This window comes from Triturus cristatus, chromosome 3_2 (assembly GCF_964204655.1).
Source record: "Triturus cristatus chromosome 3_2, aTriCri1.1, whole genome shotgun sequence".
NCBI lineage: Eukaryota > Metazoa > Chordata > Amphibia > Caudata > Salamandridae > Triturus > Triturus cristatus.
In genome coordinates, this window is record NC_140584.1 from 855,782,506 (window position 1) to 855,810,430 (window position 27,925).

Below are 27,925 nucleotides of genomic sequence, written 5' to 3' on the forward strand. Positions count from 1 at the left end.
CTTTTCGCCTCTCTGTCCCTGCATTTTGTCTCTGCCCCCATTGCTCTTGAGTTTGGTGAATTGGGAATAATAATTCTAGAAGCTTTCTCTTCCGATCGGTCTTCTCTTCTACTGTTTTCCCATCCACGCGTCTCTCCACCTCCTCCAATATCACTGACCTGCCAGTTATGTCAGGCCCAATCTTTACGCTTTATAAAGCCCCTACAGGCATCTGGTGACGGGCCTGCAAATCACCCCCTCAATTTACACCACTGGGTACCCATCAAGCACTCATGCCGCGAAAGCATCTGTGCATAATGTGACCACCTCCATCAAGCTCATTACAGACATCCTTTCCAGTCTTGGACTTTTGTATAACAGCCTACAGCATTCTGGGTATTGTGGTCTTTTTTTGCTCCCATTGTTATAATTAGACTAACACACTTGACACCTGGAGTGAGGTGGTCTACCCGTCTCTGCTTCGCACTTCAAGACTCTTCACCCGGGGTTCTCATACTTTGCAGACAAAGTATCCTGTCTCAGCCAGAGCCAACCCACCAGATCTGCCCCTGCGCCCCCCTGCCCCCAAAAGTTCTAAACTTCATCTGGGCTGGAGGGCGATCATACCACACCCCATAATCCAACCTACCCCTGGAATGCACCCCCATATTCCAGTGCAATGAGCCAGATCTGGTCCTTCTGCTCACCTTTTAAAGCTTCAACTCCACCTTCCCGTAGGAGGTTCCGCCAGAGCCACTGCCGTTTGCCTCTGGAGTGCAGCACCTCCAGGCCACCGCTAAACACCAAGACTTCAGAAATTAGGTCAAGCGTAGGACTCATCCAATATGTAAAATATGTGGGTACCCACTCAAATACTCCTGTGGCAACACCTGCTAAAGCCCCCCCCCCCCCCCAATCAAAAAGCGTCTGCAGTGATCGTGGTGCTGGTCCTGCTGCAGTCCCGTGGCTGCTCCAGTCATGATGCTGGTCCAACTCCCCAGGTCCTGGTGCCATCCCGCATCTCCACCACTGTATGGGCGCGGGCTCAGGGAGTTATGGTGATATTGCACCACATTGCCTTTGGCAAAGTACACCTCTATTGCTACGGCCTTGCCCGCACTGTGTCCGCATTAACGAGCCCAGAAGCTTCCACTCTATATCTTGCATTAATGGGCCCAGGAACACCCTCACTGTGGGCTGCAGAGCTGGGCCCAGCAGCATCTGGCCTGTATCCTTTGTTAATGGAGTCCGCAGCACCTGTACACAGTCACACACAGGGGTGCAGAGACAGTAACTTTGTGTTACAACAAATCGCGAAATTGTAATCCTTCTACTGTCCCTCCATGGCACACTTATATTGTCCTACGCTCTTGGTTTTTCTTGCACACGTGCATTTCTTTTGCACCTCATTGACAGCTAACATTATAATGACTAGTGAGTGTATCCTATGGATGTATTGCTTCTGTGATGGACTATAAACAAGGTTTTGTTACCAGTGTTTAGACTTGGAAGTTTTCAAGATCAATCAGTCTTCAGGGACACACCTAAGGTCTTATCTCTTCTTGAGACTGACTCCCCTGGAGGAGCTTTCCCTCCAGTTCGGTCACACCGCTCCTTAATCCTGTGTCAGACCAGTTTCCCTACTTCGCTTATCCAAGGACAAATCTCCTAAAAGTGTAGGGTCGGGGTTTGGAACACTCCGCATTTCTTTCTCCCTTAGTGACCGAGAAGCTTCCGTGGTTCCTCCAGTTTGCTGCGAAGAGCGCCATAGAGATGCTTGTCCCACTGCGCCTCACAGACCGGTGAGATCCAGCCCTTTATGAAGGAGCTGGAAGCCCTGGAAGTGTAGGACTATCCGCATGAGGAAGCGGGCATTGGCAAAGCTCAAGTCTTTCTTGCAATTTAAGTCCCGATTTTTTTTTTTTTTTTTAAAAGCCCGCGGCACTGAAAATGCAAATAAAAAAATGCTTTGTGTTTATGCTGCATCTATGAGATAAACCATTAAATGCACGATGACTCGGTGTATTTGTGAGATACAAAATAGTCTCCAATGCAAGCACTCCGTTGGCACCAAACAGCGGCAAGCATGAGAAATACTCCTCTGAGTGGAGACAAAGCTCACTTTGGAAGAATTGGTAACACTAGGTCTTGCAAACCGCTGCGTTGTCAAACCATACCTCAAAAGGAGAAATACTGTTGAAGGGAGACTATTTCTTTCGTATTATTTGAAGTAGACTTCATCAAGCCAAACAAGACGACTGCCTTGAAAATCTCACCAGTGAAGAGAAATGTCTCTGTTCTCTAAATGTAAATGTCTTCCTTGCCTTCAGACCAATTGTTTTATTGCTTAACAAGAGTCCGATGTAGACCAACCAAAGCCAATTTTCTCAACTCTTAAGCGCAAACAATATGCGCTGTAATCTCGGTGACTGTTGAACTAGGCTCAAATGCATACTGCCTCTATGTGCGCTGTCTGCTAACCTGACTCTAGATCAAGGGGGGGGAAATCTACCACTATCCCGGGGACAAAAACGATCTGATGGTGTCCTGGAGTGATTTCCATAGCTTGGATGATTAGTCTCTTCACTGTTTTCTTGTGGGTTTTATGGATCTCTGATAAATTATTCTTATCATGCAATTCCATCGATTGCTAAGGCCACAGAGAAGCTGGTAGTTACCTACCCTTGAGAGGTTTGTGGGGGGAACCAACCCTACTTAACCAGCTGCAGAAGACCCACACCATAACTAGTTGACAGAAGAATCATCGCTGATAAGACAAAGATGATAGGGAAGATCAATCCATAGTTTGAATGTAGGAGAAGAAGCTTCCTCCCTGTGTGGTGCGTTTCACAGGCGGCATTGCCAAGTGCTTGTTGGCCGAACTAAGACCGCGAGGGGAATGTAATCTGGCTTCATCCAAAATTGCAGCACTGAAACAGCCCTGCTGCAAGTGATTGATGATGCGTTGCATATACTCGACTCCGGGGAATCCTGTCTTCTGATTCTTCTTGACCTCTCTGCAGCCTTTGACACTGTTAATCACAGCACCCTCCTCAACACTCTTCAACAGAGAATGGGATTGGATGGCACAGTGCTTAAATGGTTTGCCTCTTTCCTCTCAGATAGATCCCAAATGATTAAGATAGCAAACAGTCTTTCATCTCCATTGACTGTAGGTCAAGGTGTCCCTCAAGGCTCTATCCTGGCACCCACTCTGTTTAATCTCTACCTGGAACCATTAGGGAACGTCCTAAGCAAATCTGGGATCCATTACCATCTTTATGTGGATGACACTCAAATCTACCTCAAGGTGTCTTCCGCACTCGATCTCTCTTTACTCGACTCTACTCAACGCCATCCAAAACTGGATGTTAGCTCACCAACTCATTCTAAATCCCGCCAAAACTGAATTCCTCCTCCTTTCGACCTCTCTCTCACCTCCTCCTGTTCAATCGTGGATGGATCAGCTGAACCTGCTCAACAACAAACCCATCATTGTCGACAGCGCTAAATCTCTAGGTGTCATTCTTGACAAAAGACTCAACTTAATCTCCCACATCAACTCTATTGCCAAGAACGCACGGTACCAGTTGCGCCTTCTATGGGGGATCCGTTAGTTCTTCCCGGAGAATGACTTAAAAACCTTTGTACAATCGCTGGTTCTCTCAAGACTGGATTATTGCAAATCTCTTCTGACGGGCCTACCCAAATCCCACCTCTCCCCTCTCAAATCCATCCTCCATTCAGCAGCTCGCTTCATTTCAGGGTCTAAACGAAGGGTCCACATCACTCCTATCCTGTCCTCTCTTCGATGGCTTCTGATTGAGGCAAGATCTATTTACAAAACTGCCTGCATCACACACAAAGCCTTTCACACGTCCTCCCCTCGTTACCTGGCAAATAAATTGATACTGTCCGGAGGCTCTCGACCCTCTCGTAATGCGGAAAAGCTTCTGCTTGAGCCCCCCCGTCTTCAAAGGGGAAAGATCGATGTCGCAATCCTTCTCAGGCAATGCGGTGAGAATATGGAACTCACTTCCCCCATTGCTCCGTGCCACCTCTTCTACCCGGATCTTCAAAGCTGAACTCAAAACTCTTCTCTTCCAAAGACCCTTTCAGAACTAATAGTTTCATACTCCGGCCCCTCTTGGAAGTTCGCTCTTCATTGTAAATTTGTATTTTTTCCTGTGCATCCCTCACCCCTGCGTGCTGTGTTGGATTTTGTGTTTGTGCATCCTTTATTCTCAGGCCCCTCTTGGAAGTTCGCTCTTTGTTGTAAATTTGTATTTTTTCCTGTACATTCCACACCCCTGTGTGCTGTGTTGGACTTTGTGTTTGTGTACCCTTCTTTTTTTAGTCTTTGTAATGTTATATTCTGTACCACTTCTCTCTTGTAACGTAACTAGCTCTATTGTACAGCGCTCTGACACCTTTGGGTAATGTCCGCGCTTTATAAAAATGCACTAAATAAATAAATAAATAAATGTATAGCTTGAACTGAGATTGACTGACTGGTGTGCCTGTAACATGAAGTGCTGGTGGCACATATAGAGACTTTACAGCTAATCCTTCGAGCAACTGGTGGCCAGTAAAGTTTCTCCAGGTACGACTGGTGAGAGTGGTTGAGTGAGCCCAGGTTGAGAGAATTGAGCAGAACAGTAACCCAGGATTGGACAACAGGTTTTTGGTCTGAGAAGCGGGAAAAACGTAAACCGTAAAAAGCAAGCTAAAATCAGTTTGCTAATCTGGGGTTTATATGATATGCCCATATTTAGTAGGATCGCTTGAGATTGTTAACCTTATTTCACAGACTACATTTAGTGTCGTGTTTTATTAGATCACTTTGAGCAGAAAATGTTGGTTCGTGCTTCAAGTTTTCCACTATGGGACACAAATCGTATGCTTCCAGGCTGGAGTGGCCTGGAATGGATGCTTTTTTTCAGTGTTAATCAGTGATTGTTGTATCGTGTAGGAGGCTTGTTGCTAATTAACGACACACCCAAGGGAGGTTACCACGCTGCCTCTGGGACAGTATTCTGACGTCGAAGCTCTGGTGGCTCTGTTGTCATAGCCAAGGTGAGCTGGTGTACCTGCCCCTTTGGCACTTGTATCGGAGCACTTCTACTGTTGGTATTTGGGCACCGATGATCCTCCAGGTGGCACAGACCCAATGTCATTAGAGCCAAGATAACAGTTTGCGTAAGGCTGTGTCGCCAGAGATAATTAAAGCCTTGGTTTGATCACATTCATTAGTCATATCCGCGCAGAGTATGGCCGCCTCCGCCATTTCTGAAAGCAGGTGTTGCACCCTTGCACACAGTACATCGACGAAGCAATGGCAGCGCCTGACAATCACCTGCAAATGCAAAAAGCCACCCCTCGAGCCTACTAGATGGAATGAACTTCCTGAAAAGGATGGTGTTGAAGATGAGGTGGTACCGCGATGATAGGACAAACTTTTGACTTCAATGTTCTTTGAGAGTCTAGTCTGGCTAGACTTTTTGTGATAGGATTTCTTGTACGTGACTTGAGCTTGTGGCAGTGGTGTTCACATACCTGCCAGACATCCCATCTGTGACCTCGATGTCCCCACCACAGGGAACACGTGCTCCGTAGATGAAATTGTACATTCCGCGCTCTCCTCCTCCACCCTATGAGACTCATTTATCACATGTCACTTTCTGTGTAATGTGCAACTCCAAAACTGTCTACGTGGTATGGGGGTACCTCTTTCCTTGCTGACCCCACCTGCCCTCTCAGCGAGTGACAGATATGTTGTGTTTTATGACACATTTCTGATCATCAGAGCACATTCCAGGCGGCTCCGCTCCTCACCAAGGGGTTGTTTTGAATGCTCAAAAATTCTGTCTTGCAATTTGTACTTGCTCCTACCCCGTTGGAATCCTTTCCAGGGTCTCCTGCCCAGGTCCGTGGATCCCGCCCACAGCTGCAGAACTGTACCCTCGAGCACGGTGGCAGGGGTCCCCGGTGCTTGTCTGAATGAGAAGTGCTTCCTAGCATTGAGCATCTAAGATCAACTAATGAGAGCCCCGGTATAGGATGAGAGGTGCTAGATCTCCTGAAATCAGAGATGTAAACTTAGATAACCAAAAATTTCCGAGCACTTGTGGTGCTCCATCCAGGATAACCCTGTGGTATTTGTAGCCTTCCAGTTAGGAAGAGTTGATGGGTCCTTCTTGTAAACCCTCCAACCAGGAAGGGCCGAGAGATGCTGGTACCTCACCACCCTGGAAAGACCAAGAGGTGCTGGTACCTCACCACCCTGGAAGGGCGGAGAGGTGCTGGTACCTCACCACCCTGGAAGGGCCGAGAGGTGCTGGTACCTCACCCTGGAAGGACCAAGAGGTGCTGGTACCTCACCACCCTGGAAGGGCGGAGAGGTGCTGGTACCTCACCACCCTGGAAGGGCCGAGAGGTGCTGGTACCTCACCCTGGGAGGACCAAGAGGTGCTGGTACCTCACCCTGGTACCTCACCCTGGAAGGACCAAGAGGTGCTGGTACCTCACCCTGGAAGGACCAAGAGGTGCTGGTACCTCACCCTGGTACCTCACCCTGGAAGGACCAAGAGGTGCTGGTACCTCACCACCCTGGAAGGGTGCATCCCTCCCCAGCCAGGAAGCGCCATGGGGTGCTCCAGTAATGATGCCTTCCCTATCCAGGAGGGGCCAGCGGTGCTCCTGCAATGATGCCCTCCCTAGACAGGAAGGGCCAGGCGGCGCTCCAGCAATGACGGCCGAGAGGTCCTCTAGCCAGGGCGGAGGGCGGGTGCGTGTGGCCCTTCAGTCAGAGAGGAAGGAGGTGCGAGAGTGCTTGGGGTTCTGCGGGCAGGGGACGCAAGCGGTAGTCTTACCTCTCCCCGGACCCTCCTCACGCACTTAACTGAGTGGTCAGGTAAAACCAGGGGGTACCCTGGAACTCCTCTCCTGGCATTGGTGGGCCCAGATGGTTTTTGTTATTGTTAACTGGCACCCGTATAGCTCACATTCTGCCGTGAATATGGCATCGCAGCGCCTTTACAGCGAGGAATAACGCGGGGTGTGCTTATGACCAGCGATGAGTATCCTGCCGACAGGGATCCGGCTGTGGTGTGTGCCAGGAGGGCCCCATTCTTGTCAAGAGAAAGAAGAGGGCCGTTTGTGCCAGGGCAGGGGTGGGGGGAGCGAGCACGGTGCCAGGCGAGGGAGCTGGCGCGTGCTCGGTGCCTCGGTAGGGTGTTCTGGTTGTACTTTGCGCCAGCAGCAGGATGAATTGTGCTCTGTGTCAGGTGCGAGAAAGTCCGTTTTGTGTCAGTCCTTTGTATAATTGTGTTGCCCTGTGCCAACAATGAGTGACTGTTGGTTCGGCTCTGTGCCAGGCGTGTGAATCGAGCTCTGTGCCAGGCTGTGGGCGGGTTAGTGTTGACACCAGGCCGCTGCCTCTGCTCCAAGCTGTAGCTTCCCTGTGACGTGTCTTATCTCTTGCTGTGAGTGATCCCGCCGTGATGTCTCGTGCGTCCCCTGTGATGCGCGCTCTTCACTGGAGATGGACTGAACTGTCTGAACTTTGCCCAGGCTTGACCCTGGATGCGGGTAGTCAGAGGGGCGGCACGGGTGACCTGCGGGGGAGGGACTGGGGTCGGGGTGGTTACTGTTTGCTCTAAAGCCTCGGGCAGTGGCCTTGATCCTGCCATCCCCGCCGCTCCCCAGGGTGGTTGGCGTTGCATTCTATCTCTGTTTGCTTTAACTGCTGCCGGTTTGGACAGTGTTGACTCAGTGGGCTCTTATCAGCAGGGAGTGGGCGTCCTCTCCTGTCCAGGGGGCCTCCCGTCTGCTCCCCGCTGTGCTTCTCTTCCTGTCTCCTACCTCTCGTTATCTCTGGGTTATTCGGTGGTGAAAGCTTTTGCCCCTGTTGCTTCAGAACAAACTTTGGTAGAGTGTTGACCTCTGTCCGCTCACCTATGGCAGGGGGTCGGCGTGCCGGGGTTTAGCACAGAGGAAATGAAATGTGTTCTTTTGGGAAACAACCGCATATAATGCTAATAATGGACCCCTTCGGGGTCCGAGCCTCGTATTGATTTCTCTTGGCTCTTAAATTATGCTTGGTATTGCCAGTGTGCGTTGCTCATTTTATCGGCCCTTGGATGATGAAAGCCTGACTTGCACTGAAGGGGGTGAGACTCTTACAGCACACAGCTCACCGGCTGGTGTTAATCACTGGCAGGTTTCTTTGAGATGTAAGGCTGGCTGATTTCGACAGCTAGGAACAAGTCCGAGTGAATTCAGGGGGGGGAGGGGGCTGTGCACTGCCGTGGAAGCTGTGGGCAGGAGCCAGGCAGGCGCTGGACTTGCACCCCTGCGTCCAGGGGGTCAGGGACCAAGGGCGGTCCTCGTGGTGGGGAGTGTGTGTCACGCACGCAGCTCGGGTCACTTTTCCAGGGGACGCCAGATGGAGGAAGAGGAGGGCTAGAACCACAGCTCTGTCCCTCTACCAGGACATGTAAGTATTGTTTGCCCGAGGCCGTAAACCATAGAGGAGTGTTTACTCTCCACACGCCTGGCATATGGCATTTCCCGAGGAGTTGAGGGAGTGCCAGAGCGAGGCCGGAAACCATGGAGGGAAGTCTGCTCTCTGTAAGCCTGACACATGGCATTTTCGGTGCAGCAAATGCCTCACGAGACGCCGGCCCAAGAGAGGAGAGTCTATTGTGCGGCGTAATTTGCTTTTTGTGTAATTACGCAACATTTTCGCGAGATCTCAAGGAAACCCATGACGTGCAAAAGTGGTATTTGGGGCTGCATTTTAGTACATAATGTTCACTTTGAATACAAGAATGCATTTCGAGGTAATAAAATAGTGCAAAAAACAAAAGCAACGCCAACCGTAGCAGATCGTGCCCTGTCGTTCGTGTTCTTTCTGTTTATTTGTGAACATTTTTACCACGCACAGCGTGTAATTACACAATGTGGCTTACTGACCTAACTACAGGAATTTGTGTAACAAAAGCAATACGGAATTATGATACAAATTTCTCTTGGGCCTGCTCACTGCATGCCTGGCATGTGGCATTTCCTGCACATCAAGGCATCCGCAGGGTAGGGTGGGGGACAGGAAGGAGGCCACATCCCACGGAGCGAGCCTCTTGGGTTCCAGAGTAGCATCATACAGCCCATAAAGGCCTTCAACGCCTCGTCGGGGGAGTAAGAGTTGCATAAATCCAATATCAATATAATACATGTGGCATTTCCCGCGCATGGAAGGCTTCGGGTGGTGCAGGAGGGAGGCCCGGCCGCGTGGAGGTGAATCCGCCCAGTGCACACGTGGCGTTTCCTGATAGGCTCAGATAGCAACAGGTGGGATATTGTACTTGTGGCCAGGGTTCAGTGAAACAGGTCGTTTGGAGAAAAAGCGAAACCTACTGGGAGGGACCTCAGCTGACCTCCAGCCTGGTATCTGGGTTTCACAGTAAAGCACAAACTGACCTACCCTTCCTGCCTGAGCTATGCCTCCAGACACCTACTCGCTACCTGTGAAATACCTCTACGCCTAAACAATGAGTGGACGAGCTTTGTGTGCATGTAATCCCACCTTGCCTTTGTTTCCTTGGCATCTTAATCCCCAGTGCTGGCCCCATGTTGAGTTTCGATCCCGGCTACCAGCTGGCTCCACTGTGTGATCACTGTCAAGTTATGCTATCCTCCTCTAACTCGGTACCAGTTGGATTCAAGGGGAGGCGTCTATATGAAGAGGCCCTGTGCACTGGACCTATGCCGGTGCCACCGAGCCTCTCCGAGGCCCCTGCGGCCTCAGAGGGGTACCACCCGAGGAGTTTGTGCACTTTTTCGCTTTCTATTCCTTCTTTCCCTGTGTGGCCAGCCCCTCTGTCCTCCTTACAAACCGGGACACGGACAACTCTATGCTCATTTATAAAGCCACCCTCCACTTCCGGAAGGAACAGGGCCTACACCGCCAAAGTGGCACAAAGCGCCGCTCCACTATTTATACCCACAACATAGGCCACCCCTCAGAGGGTGTTCAGCCTCCGACCACCCGTGCCTATATGACTACATAAAAACCCTTTGCCACATCTTCGGGTAGGCTTCCTTCTGCCAAGTCTGGATGGCACAGACACCCCTTATAAAGACCCTCTGATATAGGCCCTCAGAGCCGCCGCACCGAGGGCAGTATGCCCCCCCCCCACCCCCATTCCACCCTACAATGTCACCAGGGCCTTCGGGGCTTCCATTGGCACCTCTCACCAGTTTTGAACGTGCCAAGGCGCCTAGAACCCCCAGGTTGTAGTGCACGCTGTACACACATTTTCCATATCTCCTGTGACATGTTTATGGCCCCGCCCCCGCCTTTCCCCGCGCAGCTGTGACTCTCTGCTGCTCAGGGACACTTTAACCTAGTTCAGGTTTTATCCTCCGACCTGGCTCTCTGCCCGGGGCTGGAAGGCTGCGCCAGCTGAGCCCCGCTGCTCCTTTGTGTCCGTCAAATGTGCATGTAGCTCAGTAGGTTAGCGTGCCTGCTGCAGGTGCGTTTGTCTTTTCTGTGAACAGGTTCGAAGAGTCTTTGAGGAGAGATCGTGATTTCGCGGTTCCTTGGGAAATAAAATCGTTATGATAACCTAGATGGCAACATAGATTATTCGGGCGCCAAGAATCAGCTGCATTTGTATGGAAGCGCTCGATGACTGCTTGGCTAGATTTTGTGTTCCTCACGTGGTTTAGTTAGAGCAAAACCTGACATTTTGTGAGGATCTGAAACCTCACTCGATTAATCAATTGTCGACTGACAGTCCGCATCTGTAGCCTTATTTAAAGACTTGGAATCTTCTAAGCACCATCCAGTTCCAACTTTGTGTTAATTTCCTTTGGATTGTTGTAATGTAAAGTGAGCCCTGCCCTGCTGCGCCTCCTTATTGCTACTTTTATCCAAGGCCCCGCTGCTGCGTGGGTTCAGGAGCACTTTCGGTACCCTCTGTGCATTGAATTATGGAGGGATATAAGCACCCTTTTATTGCTATGCACAGGAGCACCTTTTAGGAATACTTTTACTGCTCCCAAAAGATGCTGCTATCTTAGTAATGTTGCAGAGGTTTTCAGCAGAGACTCGCATTCATATTTGGGGTTTTGCCTGTTGGTCTAATTTGTCATTAATTTATATATTTTTGGCTCTGCTTGTGGTTTTAGAAGGTTTTCCAGTTGCTCACTTCAGTGAGGACAAAGATCCGACTCTGTGACCTGTCACTCGCGGGCACCCCTTCATGTCTTAGGTTCTGACTGGCCAAAAGGAGTGTATACATGTTCCGAGTTTTAGCCGGTGTGACCCTGCATATTGTAGTTTACGAGGACCGGTTACTCCTTGGCCACTTCCAGAAACGACAGCAGCACATCATTTTGACGAAACAAGATTATACATCAGTCTATTAATGATGGATGGACTAAAAATTCAAACTAAAAAAACACTGACTTTCTGTACCTTTTACATAGAGTACAACTCTTCATACAAAATGTATTTTATGTACTTATTTATATCATGCTATCTACTTTCATTGTTAATTAACAATGACTGGATTCTTCTGACGCCAACCACCATACTTTGGGTGACAAATGCAAAAACATTTGATGGACAGAATGCAGAACACTGTCATACATTCACCCCAGTCCAGAGATCTGGGTTAAATCCATCATTCTTTTGCTCACCATGCCACCCCAGTTTGGACCTGGCCATATGCAAATCAGTCTTGACCCTGTGCCTCATGGGTACAGTCCAGCCCGAACTGCCAAGCCAGGTCCTCCCTGGACTGGAAACAAGCATTCTAGGACCGGTGTGGGGGTTTCACCCCTCTTCAGCCAGGATAGCTTGATTCCAGTGGCATGGATAGCACGGGACTCAATTCTGAGCATACCCTTCCCACTCTGGGTGACAAATGCAAAACCAACAGTTGATGGACAGAATGCAGAACACTGTCATACATTCACCCCAGTTCAGAGATCTGGGCCTAAATCCATCGTTTTTTGGTCACCATGCCCTTCCAGTTTGAACCCAGCCATATACAAATCAGTCCTAGGATGCTTGTTTCCGGTCCAGGGAGGACCTGGCTTGGCAGTTCGGGCTGGACTGTTCCCATGAGGCACAGGGTCAAGACTGATTTGCATATGGCCAGGTCCAAACTGGGGTGGCATGGTGAGCAAAAGAATTATGGATTTAACCCAGATCTCTGGACTGGGGGTGAATGTTTACATTTGTTCTGCATTCCGTCCATCAATTGTGTGTCTTTTGCTCTCTCGCCCTAAGTGCGCCAGGTATGCCCAGACGTTGGTCTTGGGCTCACTGTGCCACTGGAATCCAGCTATCCTGGCTGAAGAGGGGTGAAACCCCGAAACCGGTCCTAGGATGCTTGTTTCTGGTCCAGGGAGGACCTGGCCTGGCAGTTTGGGCTGGACTGTTTCCATGAGGCACAGGGTCAAATCAAGACTGATTTGCATATGGCCAGGTCTAAACTGGGGTGGCATGGTGAGAAAAAGAATGATGGATTTAACCCAGATCTCTGGACTGGGGGTGAATGTTTAGATTTGTTCTGCATTCCGTCCATCAATTGTCTTTTGCTTTCTCACCATACTTTGGGCCGGTGACTTTTTTTTTGTAAATCACTCCTTCCTGAGTTGTTTGGCTTTAACCAGACGAAAGAATGAGCACCGAACAAGCTGCAGTGCCCACCCTGAAAGGATGGAGACATGGCTGAGCCCTGCTAGGTGAGACCGAACTGACAGACCGATGCTTGGCCGAGGTTGGTGGGTTGTACTTGCCTACTCCTAAGCAGCACTGGTGCCCGTTTCAAGCCACAGTCCTGCAGGTTCATAAAGAGATGTTGTCCGCTCTGGGCACAAGGTTTGTTCACAGGTCGGTGGGGCCGGGTGTGTGCTGCCCACCCTACAACACTCCTGCGTGCAGCTGCTTCTGTGCCAGCTGTTAGAACTCCCGCAGTGCACAAGGGGCCTCTGTCCTTTGGAGACCCAGCTCGGGCAGCTGCTGAGGATAACACTTGGCAGCAGCTGGCACCAAAAGTGCTAAGAGCTGCAATATTTCCCTCTCCCCTGCCTCCCGGGTCGTAAGAAATCAGGCAGACGATTGGCTGGCTCACGGGGAGCCACTACCCATCTGAGCTACTTGGCAAAGCGCATCTGTGGAGGACGTAAGAGAGTCACTAGGTTAAAGTTTTATTCATGACGGCGCCTTCTAATCTTTCCATCTTCAGAAATATTGGGTTGGGTGGCAACACCCATCATATAAGTCCCAGGATAGAATTCAGAAGTGGCGCCCAGAAAGAAATAACCATAATGATAATAGTGCTTGTAATAATAGTGCACATTCAAGCCTGGGGCACGGCTGGCTTTCGCTGCCAGTCGCAGGATTGAGACGCCATGTTCTGTCGTCAGTTGATTTACTTGAAAGAGCTGTGATTAAATGTGAGCACCCGGCTTGTTGTGTAATATAATGGATGTATTCTCCACACCTCCCTCTGCCCCAGCCCCTGTAGCTGCTGTGGGAGGAGGTAATGAGTGTGAGACAAAGGTGTGCGCCTAGGTTAGGCCCTGGCACTGCTGGTATGGCCAGGTACTCCCTAAACCCCCTCCTCCCCATAAAAGACCCATGACAGGGGAGAAGTTTTTAGAAGGCAGGGGGCGTGACACCCCCCGGCCGTATTTAATATGAAAAATTAATAAACATGAAAATTTCATTTTTTACAAAATACAGCAGAAAATTTACTTGACACAGATTACAATTGATAAGTACAGATATCAAATGGCTAACCTTAACATAACTCTAATACAAAGGTTTCCTGTCCATATCTAAACATATTTTTACAAACGTTATTTTCTGCGTACCTAAAGGGGCCTACGGCAAGGTCACTAACTGGTGTCAGATCCTTATCAAATTATAACCACGCCCTCCAGCCAGAGTGCGCATGCGCAGAGGGCCCGTTCACCGTGAGGGTACTTCCCCCCCCCCCCCCCCCCCCGTTACCCCCGTACGCTCTATACCTGATCTCCATAAAGGGGCTCTTGCAGCCGTTGTGCACGTGCGGGATGGCCAATCAGCCTAGAGAAAGCGTGACTCCCTCCTCCCCCGCACCCAACTGCCCCTGGAGTTCTAGGAGAGACCACTTGTCCCTCCCACTTGGGCGACACCATTCGGGAATGGCGCCGCCCTCTAAGGACCTTAAATTTACTGCTCACCAATCATGACCTTACCGCCTGACCAAAATACAACATAAATACGACGATAGATGACCTGTGGATAAACAAATTAGCATTCAGACATAGCTTTTGACAATTATCCTCAAAATTTATACAACTACTGATAGATTACTAGTCCTTGAACCGAAACCACTACAACCTATTTGCTTCTAGGGGATGGTGGTTGGGAAAACAAAGGTTAATGCCTCCTAGCGAGGCGTGGGGGGGGGCAAGCTGGGGAGCCAGGAACCAAGAGGCGGCTTCCTGGACTCCCCAACCCTTTATACTCCAGGGCGGACGAGATCCTATCGGCGCGACCCGGAAGTGATTCCAATCACTTCCGGGTCGCGCCCACGCCCGGGACCTATGAGGGTAGAGAGGGGGAGGGGGGGCGAGGCCGCCGCGTCACAAGGGTGCACGACAGGCACGCCCCCCCCCCACCGTCGCGGAGGGGGCCGGCTCGACCGCCATACCTTTGGTGTGGCCGATGCCGGCCCCGCCGTTCTAGAGGTCAAGGGTGGGTGCGAAGGCGGCCTGAGTTAGGCCTCGCACCGCAGGAGGGGGTGACAGTGTGAGGTGCGTATGTTAGGAGTAGCTAGGCCTTGCACCGCAGTGTGAGGGGACGTGAGCGTGTGCACGAGGATCTACCTTGCACTGCGGGAGGAGCTGGCTAGTGTGACGTCAGCGGGTGCGTAAAAGCTAGGTGCCGCAGTCGCACTGATGGAGGGCAGGACGAGTGCGATTCGTTTAGAAGGAGCCAAGCCTAGCACTGCTGCAAGAGGTGACACGTTTGACGTTAACGGTACACGAAGAGCTAGGCCTCGCATCCATGCAGCCGGTATGGAGTGGGACACGAGTATGTGAATGATAAGCCAGGCCTCGCAGCGCTGGAGGAGGTGACTAGTGTGACGTGAACATGTGGACGAAGAGCTAGGCCCAGCTCGACAGGAGATGACTACTAGTGTGAGGTGGTGTGCACGAGGAGCGGGGCACGCACCGCTGGAGGAGGTGGTGTGTGCTTTGAGTGACCCAGACAGTAACGGCCGAGGTGTGTTTGGGCTGTGCTGGGAGGCCTCACATAACTGCGCGGCAGTCGGCGCTCTGCAACGTCCTGCGAAGGCCTCGCGCATTCTCCAGTTTCAGTCACAGAAGCTCTGGAGGACTCCGAAGTCCACTCTGCAGCCGCTGGCAGGGCGGTAATGCAAGTGCTGAACACGTGGTAGGACCGCCCTGTGACGGTGTTTCATATTATTGCCGCAGGATTTAGTTACTAAAAGAAGACTGAAACGAGGCACAAGAACACCACAAGACTTTGCATGAAAGAAGCTCTGTGTTGGCTATAAAACCACGAAAAGTTCTGTACAGGGCTAAAACGGGCTTTGGTTACAGCGTTACGGCCTTGGGCAGTAAACCAGCCACAAGTACGAAATGTGTGCGGCAGCCCTCCCTCCTTTCATCCCCGCCCTACCTCCAAATCCTGCTCATTTTAACCCGGCGGTGTCTGACCACAGGAACCACCCTGGTGCTAGCTGTGGGTCCTGGCCAGCCGGCCTCTGATTGGCTGCTGACTCAAAGCACCCTTTGTGTAATCTCGACTAGGACCTTCCCGCCCAGGGTGTGTGGTAAGATTGTATTCATATACAGGCAGCATCCCGCCTCGAGGCATGCATGCTTACGCAATGGTTAGTATTGGCTGTGACTGGCTTTACCCTGGAGCTATTATCAGCATCCCGAGCGACCATACAAAAGCTGCTGCTGAGCTGTCCGGCTTGGAGCTGTTTAGCATTCTGCAGGCCCAAACCGTGTTGCCTATGAAGAAAGCCTAGAAAAACCCTGTTAATTGACACTTTCCTCAGGTAAATCCTGAAACCAGACTCCTCGCTGTTTGGGAGCTATGTAGCCTGGTCCCCCACTCCGGAACTGAATGAATACTGGGTCTCTGCAAAAAGGACTTCAGCCGGAAGATCTGAATAGTCTTGAGGACTGCGTCCTGGACCTTGAACCTAGGTGCTCGTTGCCCTTCCACCCTGGGGCTGGAACGAGCTGGAAAAATATCGGTCTCGACTATGTCGTGAAATGCTTGACTGACGTACTTCTCTCTAGACCGATGGTCTCCAGCATGAGGAACACCTCTTTGCCAACCAAGAAAAAGTATGCCAGGCGTCAAAATGCAAATATTCCCTAAGCTAGCGCTACCCACCGTGCCATGGTGGAGATTAGAAAAGATCAGTGCAAATGAGTAATCACGTTTGTCTAGTGTACACAGTGCTTAATTTGAACCAGTGGTTTCCAGGTGCTCAGGACCGCACTTAAACATCAACACCAGAGCTTTTCATGAGCACCAGTTAAGGACACGTTCATTTACGGGGAGATTAAATGATTTTCCTAGAATCACAGGATGTTGAGCTGAGGCCAAGACTCCAACTTGGTTCTGCAGCTCCGAAGTCGGCATCTCTGGCCATTACACCACATCCACTCCCCACTTTCATGGTTAGTAGTTGGCTCTGTTTTAGCCGGTGTTAGCAGGAGAAATGGGCTGGTGCAAGATGCCTCCTGACAAGAGCCCCAGCACTTATTTGTTCACAAATTGACCACTGGGTGTACATGCTCGTTGTAAACCACATTATTGTAGACCTACCCTTCATTTACCCCCTCCCCAATTCTTTCACTCGTTGCCCTAAACATCGGGGGCTACCCATCGCTAGATATTTTGCAAGCGTTAGCTGGTCATCATTCGCTTGATGATTTCTGCATTCGTTGCTTTAAACAGGTGACTGTTTTGCCTGGACGGTGTTACCATCTCCAGTTGATGGGTGTGGCAGGAACTAACCGTACATGCTGAAGTGTAATTCAAATAGAGCTGAAAGACTGATTGTTTCTTTGCCAAGACATTGTTTTGTACCACTTTTCATGCAAATACATTTTTACACCACATACTCTGTTCTCAACGCTCAATTCTTTCAAGTGGGCGCCAAGATTTGAATAATCGCAAGCATCTTGCATCTCTGTCTAAATGCTTGAATTGTAAAGGGTTAGAGTTAAAGGGGAAAAGCAACAAATATATCCGTTAAGACAGAATTATGAAAAAGAGGTCTGGATGGCAAAGAAAACACGACAAACCGAAATCTGGCTAAAACAATTGGAAACAAGTAAATCAATTAACAAGAAGCATTTTTGGGCGGAAATAAACAGCATTGCGAATGGATCCTTCCGTCAACATAACGCGAATATCCTAGAGGTAGACTGGATAGCACACCTAACCAAAAACCACATAGACAAGAACACCAATTACCAAAATTATACGACAGATAACATCACTGCATATCAACTAAAAGAACTAAAAGATGACAAAGAAAATCAGTTTGAGGAAAACTGGATTCGATCTAACCAGATTTAAATGACCATAAAAAAATTAAGATCCAACCGAGCGCCAGGCCCAAACAGTCTACTGAATGGACTATTTAAACAAGATAGATCATTTTGGGCAAATTATTTTACACCCTTGTTCAATCATGCCTTCTAAACCAACAGCGTGCCAGAATCTTGGAGAGGCAGCATTCTGCATCCAATTTCCAAAGCGGGTGCAAGGTCGGACCCAGTGAACTTCAGATTAATTGATGTAGAAGCAAAACAAACTGTTTCCGGATACCTGTTAGAGCAAGGAGGCCGCAAGTTCCTGATTTGGCTTTAATGAACTTTCAACAAAACATCATCAATTTTGTAGTTTGATACCGCCAATGTTAAAACGCGGATGCCAGTTCCCAATATATGTGTAATCAACACGGGAGGCAACACTTGTTGATGTAAATAGAGAGAAGTAGCTAGACAAAGATCTGTGCCAAGTTTTATCTTCAATTCCCTCATCTCCAATAATACGGTGGCTCTAACGGGTACAGAGAGAGGATTTTTCTAAAAGATTGAAAGGCTCTATCCCTGTGGCCCTTGCTGTGGTGAGAGTTTATCCTCCACAAATTATGCAATTGGAACATAATTCATCTTATGAGAGAAGATCTGATAAACTTTATTGTAGTCCTGAAGAAGGTGAAAATATCAAGGTGTCACCGAAACGCTGCATCAACTGTTTTTTAAAGTTTTTATCTACATGTATAAAGGAATTAGACTGTAACCCTTTCAGGGAGGAATGTGTATAGATCTATTGAATGAACATGTGAAAAATCATTTTTAATAAATTGTTTTTAATATATTTTGTATTCCAAGTAGAACATTTTTGTGTGGTACTTTGGTCATATGACATTGTTTATAGGTTTAAATGCAAATGTGGTTGTGAGTAAGGCACTGTCCATTATAGGAAAATAGCTTGACTCTAGTTTAGAATAGAGATATATATCACAATAAGACACTAGGTCTAGGAGGAGGCATTGCCCTTTGTACATTAGAATATAGGGACTTCTGTGTCTTTAGCAAAACTATATGCATCAAACGTTCTTACAGCTTTGGAAGATTGGGTCGCTTCTAGCGAGATCATCCCAGTCACACAAACAAGCTTCAGACCTGGCACAAACAAGATGTGTAACCTGCTTGCACTGAATCTTTTAGTCAAAAAAGCTAAGCGAAAATCCGCCAAACTGTACACCTGCTTTATTTACCTAAAAGCAGCATTTGACATGGTACCTAGACAACAGCTATGGCGAATTGGGGCGTTCCACCACCACCACTACTACAGGCCCTCGTCAATTTGTACACATCCACATGGGTACAGATAAAACTGGGTAACGGAGAATGTACCACAGCAAGGATCCCTACATACATCTGCCTGAAGCAGGGATGCGTGCTGGCTCCCAGCCATTTCAACATCTTCACAGCTGACCTGGACAAGAGGCTCTCAGAAGTTCAAAGTGATTCCCCGAAAATCACTCCCTGTAAAAAAAGGAAGCCTGCAATATGCAGACAACATCATCTTATGCAGTCGGACACCAGCAGGCCTACAGCGCTTGATCACAAAGCTGGTCGAATATATCCAAGACCATGGCTTGTCCTTGAGCATGAACAAAACGAAGGTTATGTGTTTCTCGGCCATGGCAGCACCAAATAGGAAAAAATACCAGTGGAACGCATCAGGAAACAGAATAGAGCAATGTGCCTCCTATAAATATCTGGGAGTAGTGTTCGACAAAAGGTTCACTCTCAAAGAACATCTAAACCTCAGAAAAGCCCAAGCAAACAAACTCGGTTTTGCACTAAACATGTTAAAACAGAAACTACAGTGTCCTTCAAACTCCCACCTATTAAAAGTCATTGCAACCAAGTTTCTTCCGACCCTTACGTACGGCTCTGAATTATTCAAAGGTCAAGATGCCATCTTCCTGAATCTCCAACAGTCAGATTTATTCAAACAAATTTTCCGGATGCCGCAGTTCACGTCACAAGCCTAAGTTCGCTTAGAATTCGGGCTATTAAATTAACATCCTGTCAGACAAGCAGCGATAATAAAAATGTGCTGGAAATTAAAAGCAGCAGAAGAGGATTCCTTGTTGGGGCATTGTTGGACAGAAATGAAGAACCAACCCAAAGGAACAAAAGTCTGGCACACCGTCCTTGAACACGCACTAACAATGCTAGACATGCACGACGAGCTTTGTTGCATTAAAAAAATTAGTCAATAACGCCACAAAACAAAAGGCTTGGATAATGGACAAAGCTGCTCTATCAAAGAAAAAACATGGCTGGATGGTTCTATCGACATATGAGATTCAATCGCCCCAGCCATATATTGTCCAGCATATAACTCCATCAATCCAACATCAGCTACTCTTGGTCAGATTGGGAGCATTTACATCAAGACCAGGTTCCCACATGGAAACAATCATGGCCAACCATGCTTTGCAGACTTTGTGGACAGGCGGAAGAATCCCTTATACACTTAGTGTGTATCGGCCCAGCTGTGAACCATTTGAGAAGGCATTACCTACTTCACGCATTCCGTTTCTCCAAAGTTAGAGCTTGCCGACCAGCCTTAATGCTACTACTAAACAGCCACTCATTGCAGATCTCATGTAGGGCAGCCAGATTTCTGCAGGAAGCTAACCAACTTTGATCAAAACCAAACACATAGTGCTTACAGGTATGTCGTAGTAACATAATGGCAAGTAGATATGTCACTCGTTTATGACATGAGAATTAAAGCAGAGGGAACTGTAGCAGTCAGAGGAGAAAGTTTGTGATGTGGATCAGCGCTGTTTCTGTGGAGTGGAGCTTACAATGCCAGATTTGTAGGTTTTGTGCCTTGATGAGAGTTATTGAGTGAGTAGATTGAACATTAGCTGTTCAGGTCTTTTTGGTGACAAATACATTTTGCACTTATTTTAAGCACTGCTGAGTAGGCTCCAGAGGAACAAAAGATTGTTTTACAGGAGATTGAAGTAAAGCAGGGAGCTTGATGGTACAATCAATCAGGTGTTTGTTAAGCGCAACTACTCCCCTGTAAGGGTCGCAAGGTGCTGGGGGTTGGGTGGGGGGGGGGGGGTGTCACAGGTCCCAGTCCATCAAGGAGGGTGTCTGTTGAACAGCCAGGTTTTTAGGTTTCTTGCGAAGATGGGGAGCGATGTTATCTGTCTGAGGTGGAGTGGAAGGTCGTTCCAGGCACTGGCCGCGCGGAAGGAGAAGGAGCGGCCTCCCGATCTCGTCTTTCTGGTGCGGGGAACACGACGTAGGAGAGCTGGGCTGATCGTAAGGTCCTTTGGGGTGCGTGGAATTTGAGTCGGCTTTTCAGGTATGCTGGTCCGGTGTCGTGGAGGGCCTTGTGAGCGTGGGTTAGCATCTTGAAGGTGACTCTAGCTTCGATGGGTAGCCAGTGGAGTGTGCGCAGGTGCTGGGAGATGTGGCAGTTTCTTGGCAGGTTGAGGACCAGTCTGGCGGCGGCGTTTTGGATGTTCTGTAGATTGCGGGTGAGGTTTTTGTTTATTCCGGCATAGAGTGCGTTGCTGTAGTCGAGCCTGCTAGTGACCAGGGCGTAAGTGACGGTCTTTCTGTGTGTGAGGGGGATCCATTTGAAGGTCTTACGTAGGAGGCGGAGGGTGTGGAAGCAGGAGGACGAGACGGAGTTGATCTGGCGTTCCATTTTGAGTTGTGAGTCCAGGATGATTCCCAGGTTGTGTGAATGCGTGGTCCGTGGGGGAGGGTGGGCTTCCGAGGCGGGGGGCCACCAGGTGTCGTTCCAGGCGTCGGGGTTTGGGCCCATGATGAGTACTTCCGTTTTGTTGGTGTTTAGTTGTAGGCAGCTGTTTTTCTTCCATTTGGCGACGGCTTCCATGCCTTCTCGAAAGTTGTGTCTGGCGGTGTTGGGTTCGTTGGATAGGGAGAGGATGAGTTGGGTGTCGTCTATATATGACACAATTTGAGTCCGTAGGTTCTGTCGATGGGGGCGAGCGGAGCCATGTAGACGTTGAAGAGCGTAGGGCTGAGGGAGGACCCCTGGGGAACTCTGCAGGTGGTAGGTTTAGGGTCCGAGACAAAAGGGGGGGGGGGGGTCTGACCCGCTGCGTTCTGCCGGAGAGGAAGGAGCGCATCCAGTCGAGGGCCTTGTCTTGGATCCCTGCGTCGTGGGGTCTGCGTATTAGGGTGTGATGAGAGACTGTGTCGAATGCCGCTGAGAGGTCAAGGAGGATGAGGGCTGCTGTTTCTCCTTTGTCCAGTAGGGTGCAGATGTCGTCTATTGCGCCGAGGAGGGTGGTTTCCGTGCTGTGTTTTTTTCTGAAGCCGGATTGGGAGGAGTCGAGGATGTTGTGCTCTTCGGTGAATGTGGCGAGTTGCCTGTTGATGGCTTTCTCGATGACTTTCGCTGGGAACGGGAGCAGGGAGATGGGTCTGTAGTTTTGGAGGTCAGTGGGGTCCGCCATGGGTTTCTTCAGGAGGGGGTTGATCTCCGTCAGGGAATGAGGTGGTTGCCAGGGAGCGATTCATGGTGTGGCAGAGCATGGGTGCGATGGTGTCGGCGGGTCTGTTGAAAATGTGGTGGGAGCAGGGGTCCGTGGGGGGCCCCGGAGTGGATTGCCTTCATTGTCTTCAGTGTGTCTTCGTTGGTGAGGGCTGTCCAGTTGTTGATCGCTGGCTTCAGGGTGTCGGAGGTGGTTGGTGAGGGTTCAGTGTGTTGGTTGTCTTCGTCGAAGGTGTCATCGATGCTCTTGATTTTGTGGTGGAAAAAGGTGCTGAGTTTGTCGCAGCGGTCTTGTGAGGGAGAGATCTCGGTGGACTCGCTGGTGGGTTGGGTGAACTCCTTGATGATGTTGAAGAGTTATTTGCTGTTGTGTGCATGAGTGGAGATTCTGTCTTCAATCGCTTTTTTCCTAGTTTTTCAGATGAGTTGGTGGCGGCTCTGAAGTTGTTGTGGGCTTCTATGGATTTTCTGTTCTTTCAGGCCTTTTTGAGGCGGCGGCAAGTGTGTCTGGACTCTCGAAGTTCGGTGGTGAACCATCTAGCTTTCTTGGCGTGGGTGTTGTTTTTCTTGAGGGGGGGTTATGGTGTTGGCGCTGTCGGAGATCCATCTGTACAGGTTAGTTGTTTGGCAATTATAGGCAGAACAGTGGTTGGATGGATCAAAGGAATGGTTGACAGTGCAAATTTAGGGGATCAGAGGTTAGATTGACCAAGTCAATATGGTCAACATGGGTGGTAGGACTTACCTTGAAATCGGACAGTGGTTGGGGATGTGCTTTTGAAAGGGCAGCGCAAAGTGTCTACCTCTGGGCAAGATTCTTCCTCAAAATTCGAAAGGAGCATCAACTGTGCAGCTAGTTTGAGTTGCTGCATGGAATGGTATAAAATCATAATGCACTCAGCCTTCCCTGCCTCGTGTACAGAAAGCATGCATTTCACACACCCAGATATGTTGACACTGCCTCTTATGTTTTCACCTTAAATATTTTTTCCGTATAGTTCCATCCTGTTAGTAAATAAGAACCGTTCGCTTTGTGGCCACCGTGACTAAGGAGTGAGCAGAGCATAAGGAGAGACCTTCTCTGATGTGAAGAGACTTTCTTTAATAGGCCAGCCTTTTTTTTTTTTTTTTGTTCCTCCTATGTGGACTGTCTGTAGTATTCTTATGCATGTCTTTTCCAAAGTTTCTTAGGTCCTATCTTTTGAGCTGTTGCTTATACAGTTGTGAATTTGTTAGTCCTGTTTTGATAGTAGCTGCATAAATATGACGGCAGTAGTGTCTTGGAGGCATGAATGTTAAGTGTGATCCAAGGCTGTTGGAGTGGGGTAGAGGGTTTGAAGGTGTGAGGGGATATAGTGCATTGAAATCGGATGTAAATGGAGTATTAAAATGTTGGAAAGATGTTTTCTAGGCGTGGAGTGAATTTACTGTGTGTATAGGTTGGGTAATTGGAGATTGAAGAGCGCAGGTTGCATGTCTGGAGATGGGGTTCTTGAGGAGCCTGTTGATAAAAGTATATGGTCTAATGTGAAGTAAGCGATGGCTGGAGAGATGGTGAAGTAGATAGCAGGTGAGTGGATTAGAGGCTAGGATAGGATCCCATGAGCTTTCTTATAAGTGTTGCTTGAAATGGTTGCAGCGGTGGTGTTTATTGAAGCACAAGCGGAGGACGTCTAAGAAGGTACCAGTGGTGGTTGGAGGGTGGGAGAGTGTATCTATAAATCAGCAGAGAGGTGTTGGTTGTGGTGACAATGTTCTGCAGAGAGAGTAGAGGCTACTGTTGAGCTTAAGGAGGGTGGTGTGGTGACTCAGCAAAGCCATAGTGTATTGTACCATTTATATAGTGCTTCCTAGCCCTGGGTGAAATCCTGAAGAGCTTTCCCACATGGGTAACATGCTATAGCATGTAGGGTGTGTGCTTGGTAGAGTGTTATCTTAGTATTAAGTCTTTGTGCAAACTATTTCTTTGTTTGGGGAATGATGACCACTGAGGTATAGTTATCGTGTTATAGGACGCAGCACTAAGCTTTGAGGTGAAAGAGGAAGAGTGAGAGATAGATGCACAATTTATGGTTCGAAGCATGATGACAGCAGTCGTTTGTTCTACAGGTCTCTTTGTGGTTGCTGCATTTATTATATAACAATAATGCCCGTTTTCTATATTGGTTGCTCTATTAGGGCCAACTACTGCGATTTGAATAGGGCTCCCCACGGGTGATGGAAGAGGGAGGGTGCTGGAGATCTGCCCAGATGGATTGTGATATAGTCCTCCTTTATAGCATTATCAGGGTGGTGAGAGGTGGCGGTCAGGTTCTATAGCTAGTCGGGTCCTGCAGTGTCAGACTGTGGTGGAGCCCTCCGGTGGTCAGCATTGCTTAGAGTGTGGCTGCATCTTCAGAGTCTGCTTGTGCAGTTGCCATAGAGTGCTTATTTGCAGCGGGCTGGAATAGGATACTGACTGGTAGATCAGTTCCACAGCAGTTTCGTTTTATATTCGTTTATCAGGGCCAATATGCTATAGTTATTTATCATGTGGCCAGCCTTGGGTAAAGTCTGTTGTGGAAACTCTGAGTGTTTGATAAAGCAGCAGGTTAGAGAGAATATTGGTGACCCGGAATGGCCATCCCCTCTGCAAAAACAGATGGCTGCATGCTGTGGCCAGTAGCTACTATACATAATATGTGGGGTTGTTATGGGTTGTGCCTGGGAGTAGACACCAAGGTCGTGGGCCTAGGTACATCTGTTTCAACCCATGGGTACGCTTTTTAAGCCTTCAGTGGGCTATCATCGCCTTGTAGGGAGCTGGTATGATGAAAATTCAGTGGATCGTTGTAACCCTCCACGAAGTGCATTGGCCCCGTATTGGTCATGTGATTGCACGCAAGGGACAGTTATCTTTAGGTAGCGGCTTATAAAGCATTGCAAGCAAGAACATTCCCTCACGTGTACAGGCAGCTGTTGCTCTCTTTGGGCCCGATTATGAGTCTGGCGGTCGTGGGAGCGCAGTGGTGGCGGTCCCCTGACTGCCCAATTACAAGGCAGACGGTCAGAATGTCACAGCCCTGCCGCAGATGTTGCAGCAGTCAGGAGGCCGCAGTATGCTTTGCGGTATTACAAGTTTCCCCTCCGCTGGTGGTGTCATAAAGGTTCTTAGACCATGAACACCATGGCAGAGCGGAAAGAAAGGGGGCTCTGCAGGGCCCCCTGTACCTCCTCTGCATGGGGATGCACATGGGGGGTACAACCTGTGCCCCCATTTGTTCATGCACACAAGTTCCTGCATGGCATGGAATTTTCAGTCCATGCCGTGCAGGAACTGTTTTTGGCGTTCTCATTGCAGTGCCCATTTTCAGGGCACCGCCATGGGAACACCCCCAAAAAAGCCCATCAGACACGAGAATATCTCGTAATCTGGCGGGCGGTCTGACCATGACTTTGGCGGTGCGGCAGCAGGGTGGACCTGGCGCTGCACTGCCAAAGTCATAATCGGGCCCTTAATTTTTTGCAGATGATGTAGTCTGTTGACATTAGCTAAACCGCTATGGTAAATATGGTAAATATAGTCTAACGGACTTCTGTTACTATTGTAAGGTAACTTGGTTCTCAGGTGGGTGATGGTGGTTCGTGATTCAGCTGCAGAGTGTTGTGGCATTTGTAGTCCAAGATTCCTACATGTATAACATATCTTGTGGATGCATTCTTCCATGGCCCAAAGCAGAGGGTGACTGGCTCTTGTTTTCTCTTTCAGTGAAGGCGTTTTTAAATGCCCAGAGGACCAGCTGCCCCTGGATTACGCCAAGGTAGGTGTTGTGCCAGTTCTTCTGTTTCGTTTTTTTTTACCATGTCCCCAGATTTCTGTGTTCAGAAAGTGACATCAGTGTCTTACAGGAGACCAGTAACTACCTTCATCCCTGACCCAAAATGGCAGACTTGTTTGATAGACCGTAAATAGCAGTCTCGTATACCCCCTGCCTCTGACCAGTCATCAAGTGGGTATCTGTTCTCATGCAGGCCTGCCAGGGAGGCCCAGTGCCAATGCAAACGGACTTCCAAGGGGTCTTTGTGCGAGAGTGAGAGCCGCCAGGCCAACAAAGCCCCTTCTGTCCCAGCTCCAGCCTGTAGTGACACGCAGGAAAACTGGGCCCTCCTCTGCCAAACCCCGGGGGTGTTTGGGCATGACGAGGAAAGCCCTGGGCACAGAATGGGTACTCATGAACCCTCTCGTAGCGTGGAGGAGAAGCCCCTTTCTTTCGGAGGGGCAAATGGCAGGGAAAGGGTACATGGGTGGATGGCAGTATCCACAGGGTCGCGGTTTAGCTCGTAGGTCATGCTTTAGAGGAAACTTTAGACACAGAAGGGGTCGTCCATCACTGGAGGAATTGAACACAGATGGGAGTTAGGGTTGTGGGCCCTAAACACAGTGCACAGAGAGGGGCTGAGGGCAATGGACGCAGTGGTTACACCGCGCCTTGGTTTTAGGGGCACGGGCCACAGCAGTGAAGTAGCATTAGCACATTACACATGGAGAGTTTAGTGATGCAAGACCACAGTGTTGGTTCCACAGGGCACATGGTGGTTCGGGGGCGGGGGTGATGCTGAGGAAACACTGTGCCGAGTCACTGTAAAAAAATAAAAAACTTGGCAGTGGCAGTCTGTTTGAGGCACAGGAGAGGGCGGAGTTTACTAAGGTGGTTCGGTGCTGAAGCACAGTACACACACAGGGTCAGGGTCGCAACACAAGCCTCGGCAGCCCCTGCAGTGCAGGGGGTTCCCACCCCTCAACCCTTCAGGAGGGCCCCCATGCATGCTGTTGGTGATGAATATCGGTGAGATATGGGCGACTCAGGGGGCCCCCCCTTATATTCTAGGCTCCCCATCATTTTGCGTTACGCCTCTGCATAGGACTGGGCACTGGTGCCATTCTCTGCTTCTGGTGCACCAGTTATTGCCCATCGTGAGGTATGTCTGGCTTTGGTACGATAGGCTATGCTGCTAAGGCAGTTTGTGCCCTAGTCCCGGCCCTTGTCAAGGGCATCAGTGCCTCGCGTGTGCCACTGGTAGCACCCGGGCATCTCTTCCCCTTCGTTGTGGCTTTGCTCCATTTCTCTGTGACATGGATACCCTCCGAGGGAGACCTGTGTTTTGTCTGAATGCAGCTGAGAATTAGAGCCCTTTTATACTAGAAACCGGTCAAGCCACCAGGGCCTCTAGGGCCCGTGCTGAGAAGAGGACTTTTGTTCAGTAATTGTGGCAATGCCACACCCTGGTATCGCACAGCCTGTACCAGCGGAGTGCACAGTGTGCTTTGGGTGTGTGGGGTACAGTCTGCAGCAGTTGATATGAGCCCCCCCCCCCAATTTTGTTTACTGGTCAAGTTCCCTGACCGGATCCATACCTAATCACAGATGACAGACGGTGGATGTGCCGTCCGGCGTCCCCGAAGCGCTACCCTATTTAGCGTGCCCCGCTCACTGACAGCGGAGCGGCGATGGCACACACACCCTGCCAGGGACGGGTGCGTCTGGAGCATGCAACAAGATCCTGCCAAGGGCACGCTGTATTGACTACCAGACGTACCCCGATAATCAGCAGCTTGAGGGGCGTAGCGCTGGGGGGACGGATGCGCGCCACGTAGCCCACACATGGACTCGAATTGCGAAACTGCAGACTGGAGTCGCCGGACTTAAACGTTAGCGTCTATGTCTCAGTGAGCTATACCGAAACATCCTTGCCGCGCTCCGGCCCGCATTGCGAGCACGACACTGACGCTGTGCTGACCGGAGGCCCTTACGCTTGAGGTTAACCGCA

General features: G+C 49.5%; 1 protein-coding gene across 1 annotated transcript in view; it reads left to right on the forward strand.

Annotated features, from left to right (window-relative positions):
* TRAF4 (TNF receptor associated factor 4) overlaps positions 1-27,925 on the forward strand; it is a 66,771-nt gene that overhangs the window by 22,333 nt on the left and 16,513 nt on the right. Inside the window, exon 2 of the mRNA XM_085649142.1 lies at positions 25,866-25,917. Coding sequence (XP_085505268.1) covers positions 25,866-25,917 — 52 coding nt within the window. The remainder of the gene's footprint in view (positions 1-25,865; positions 25,918-27,925) is intronic.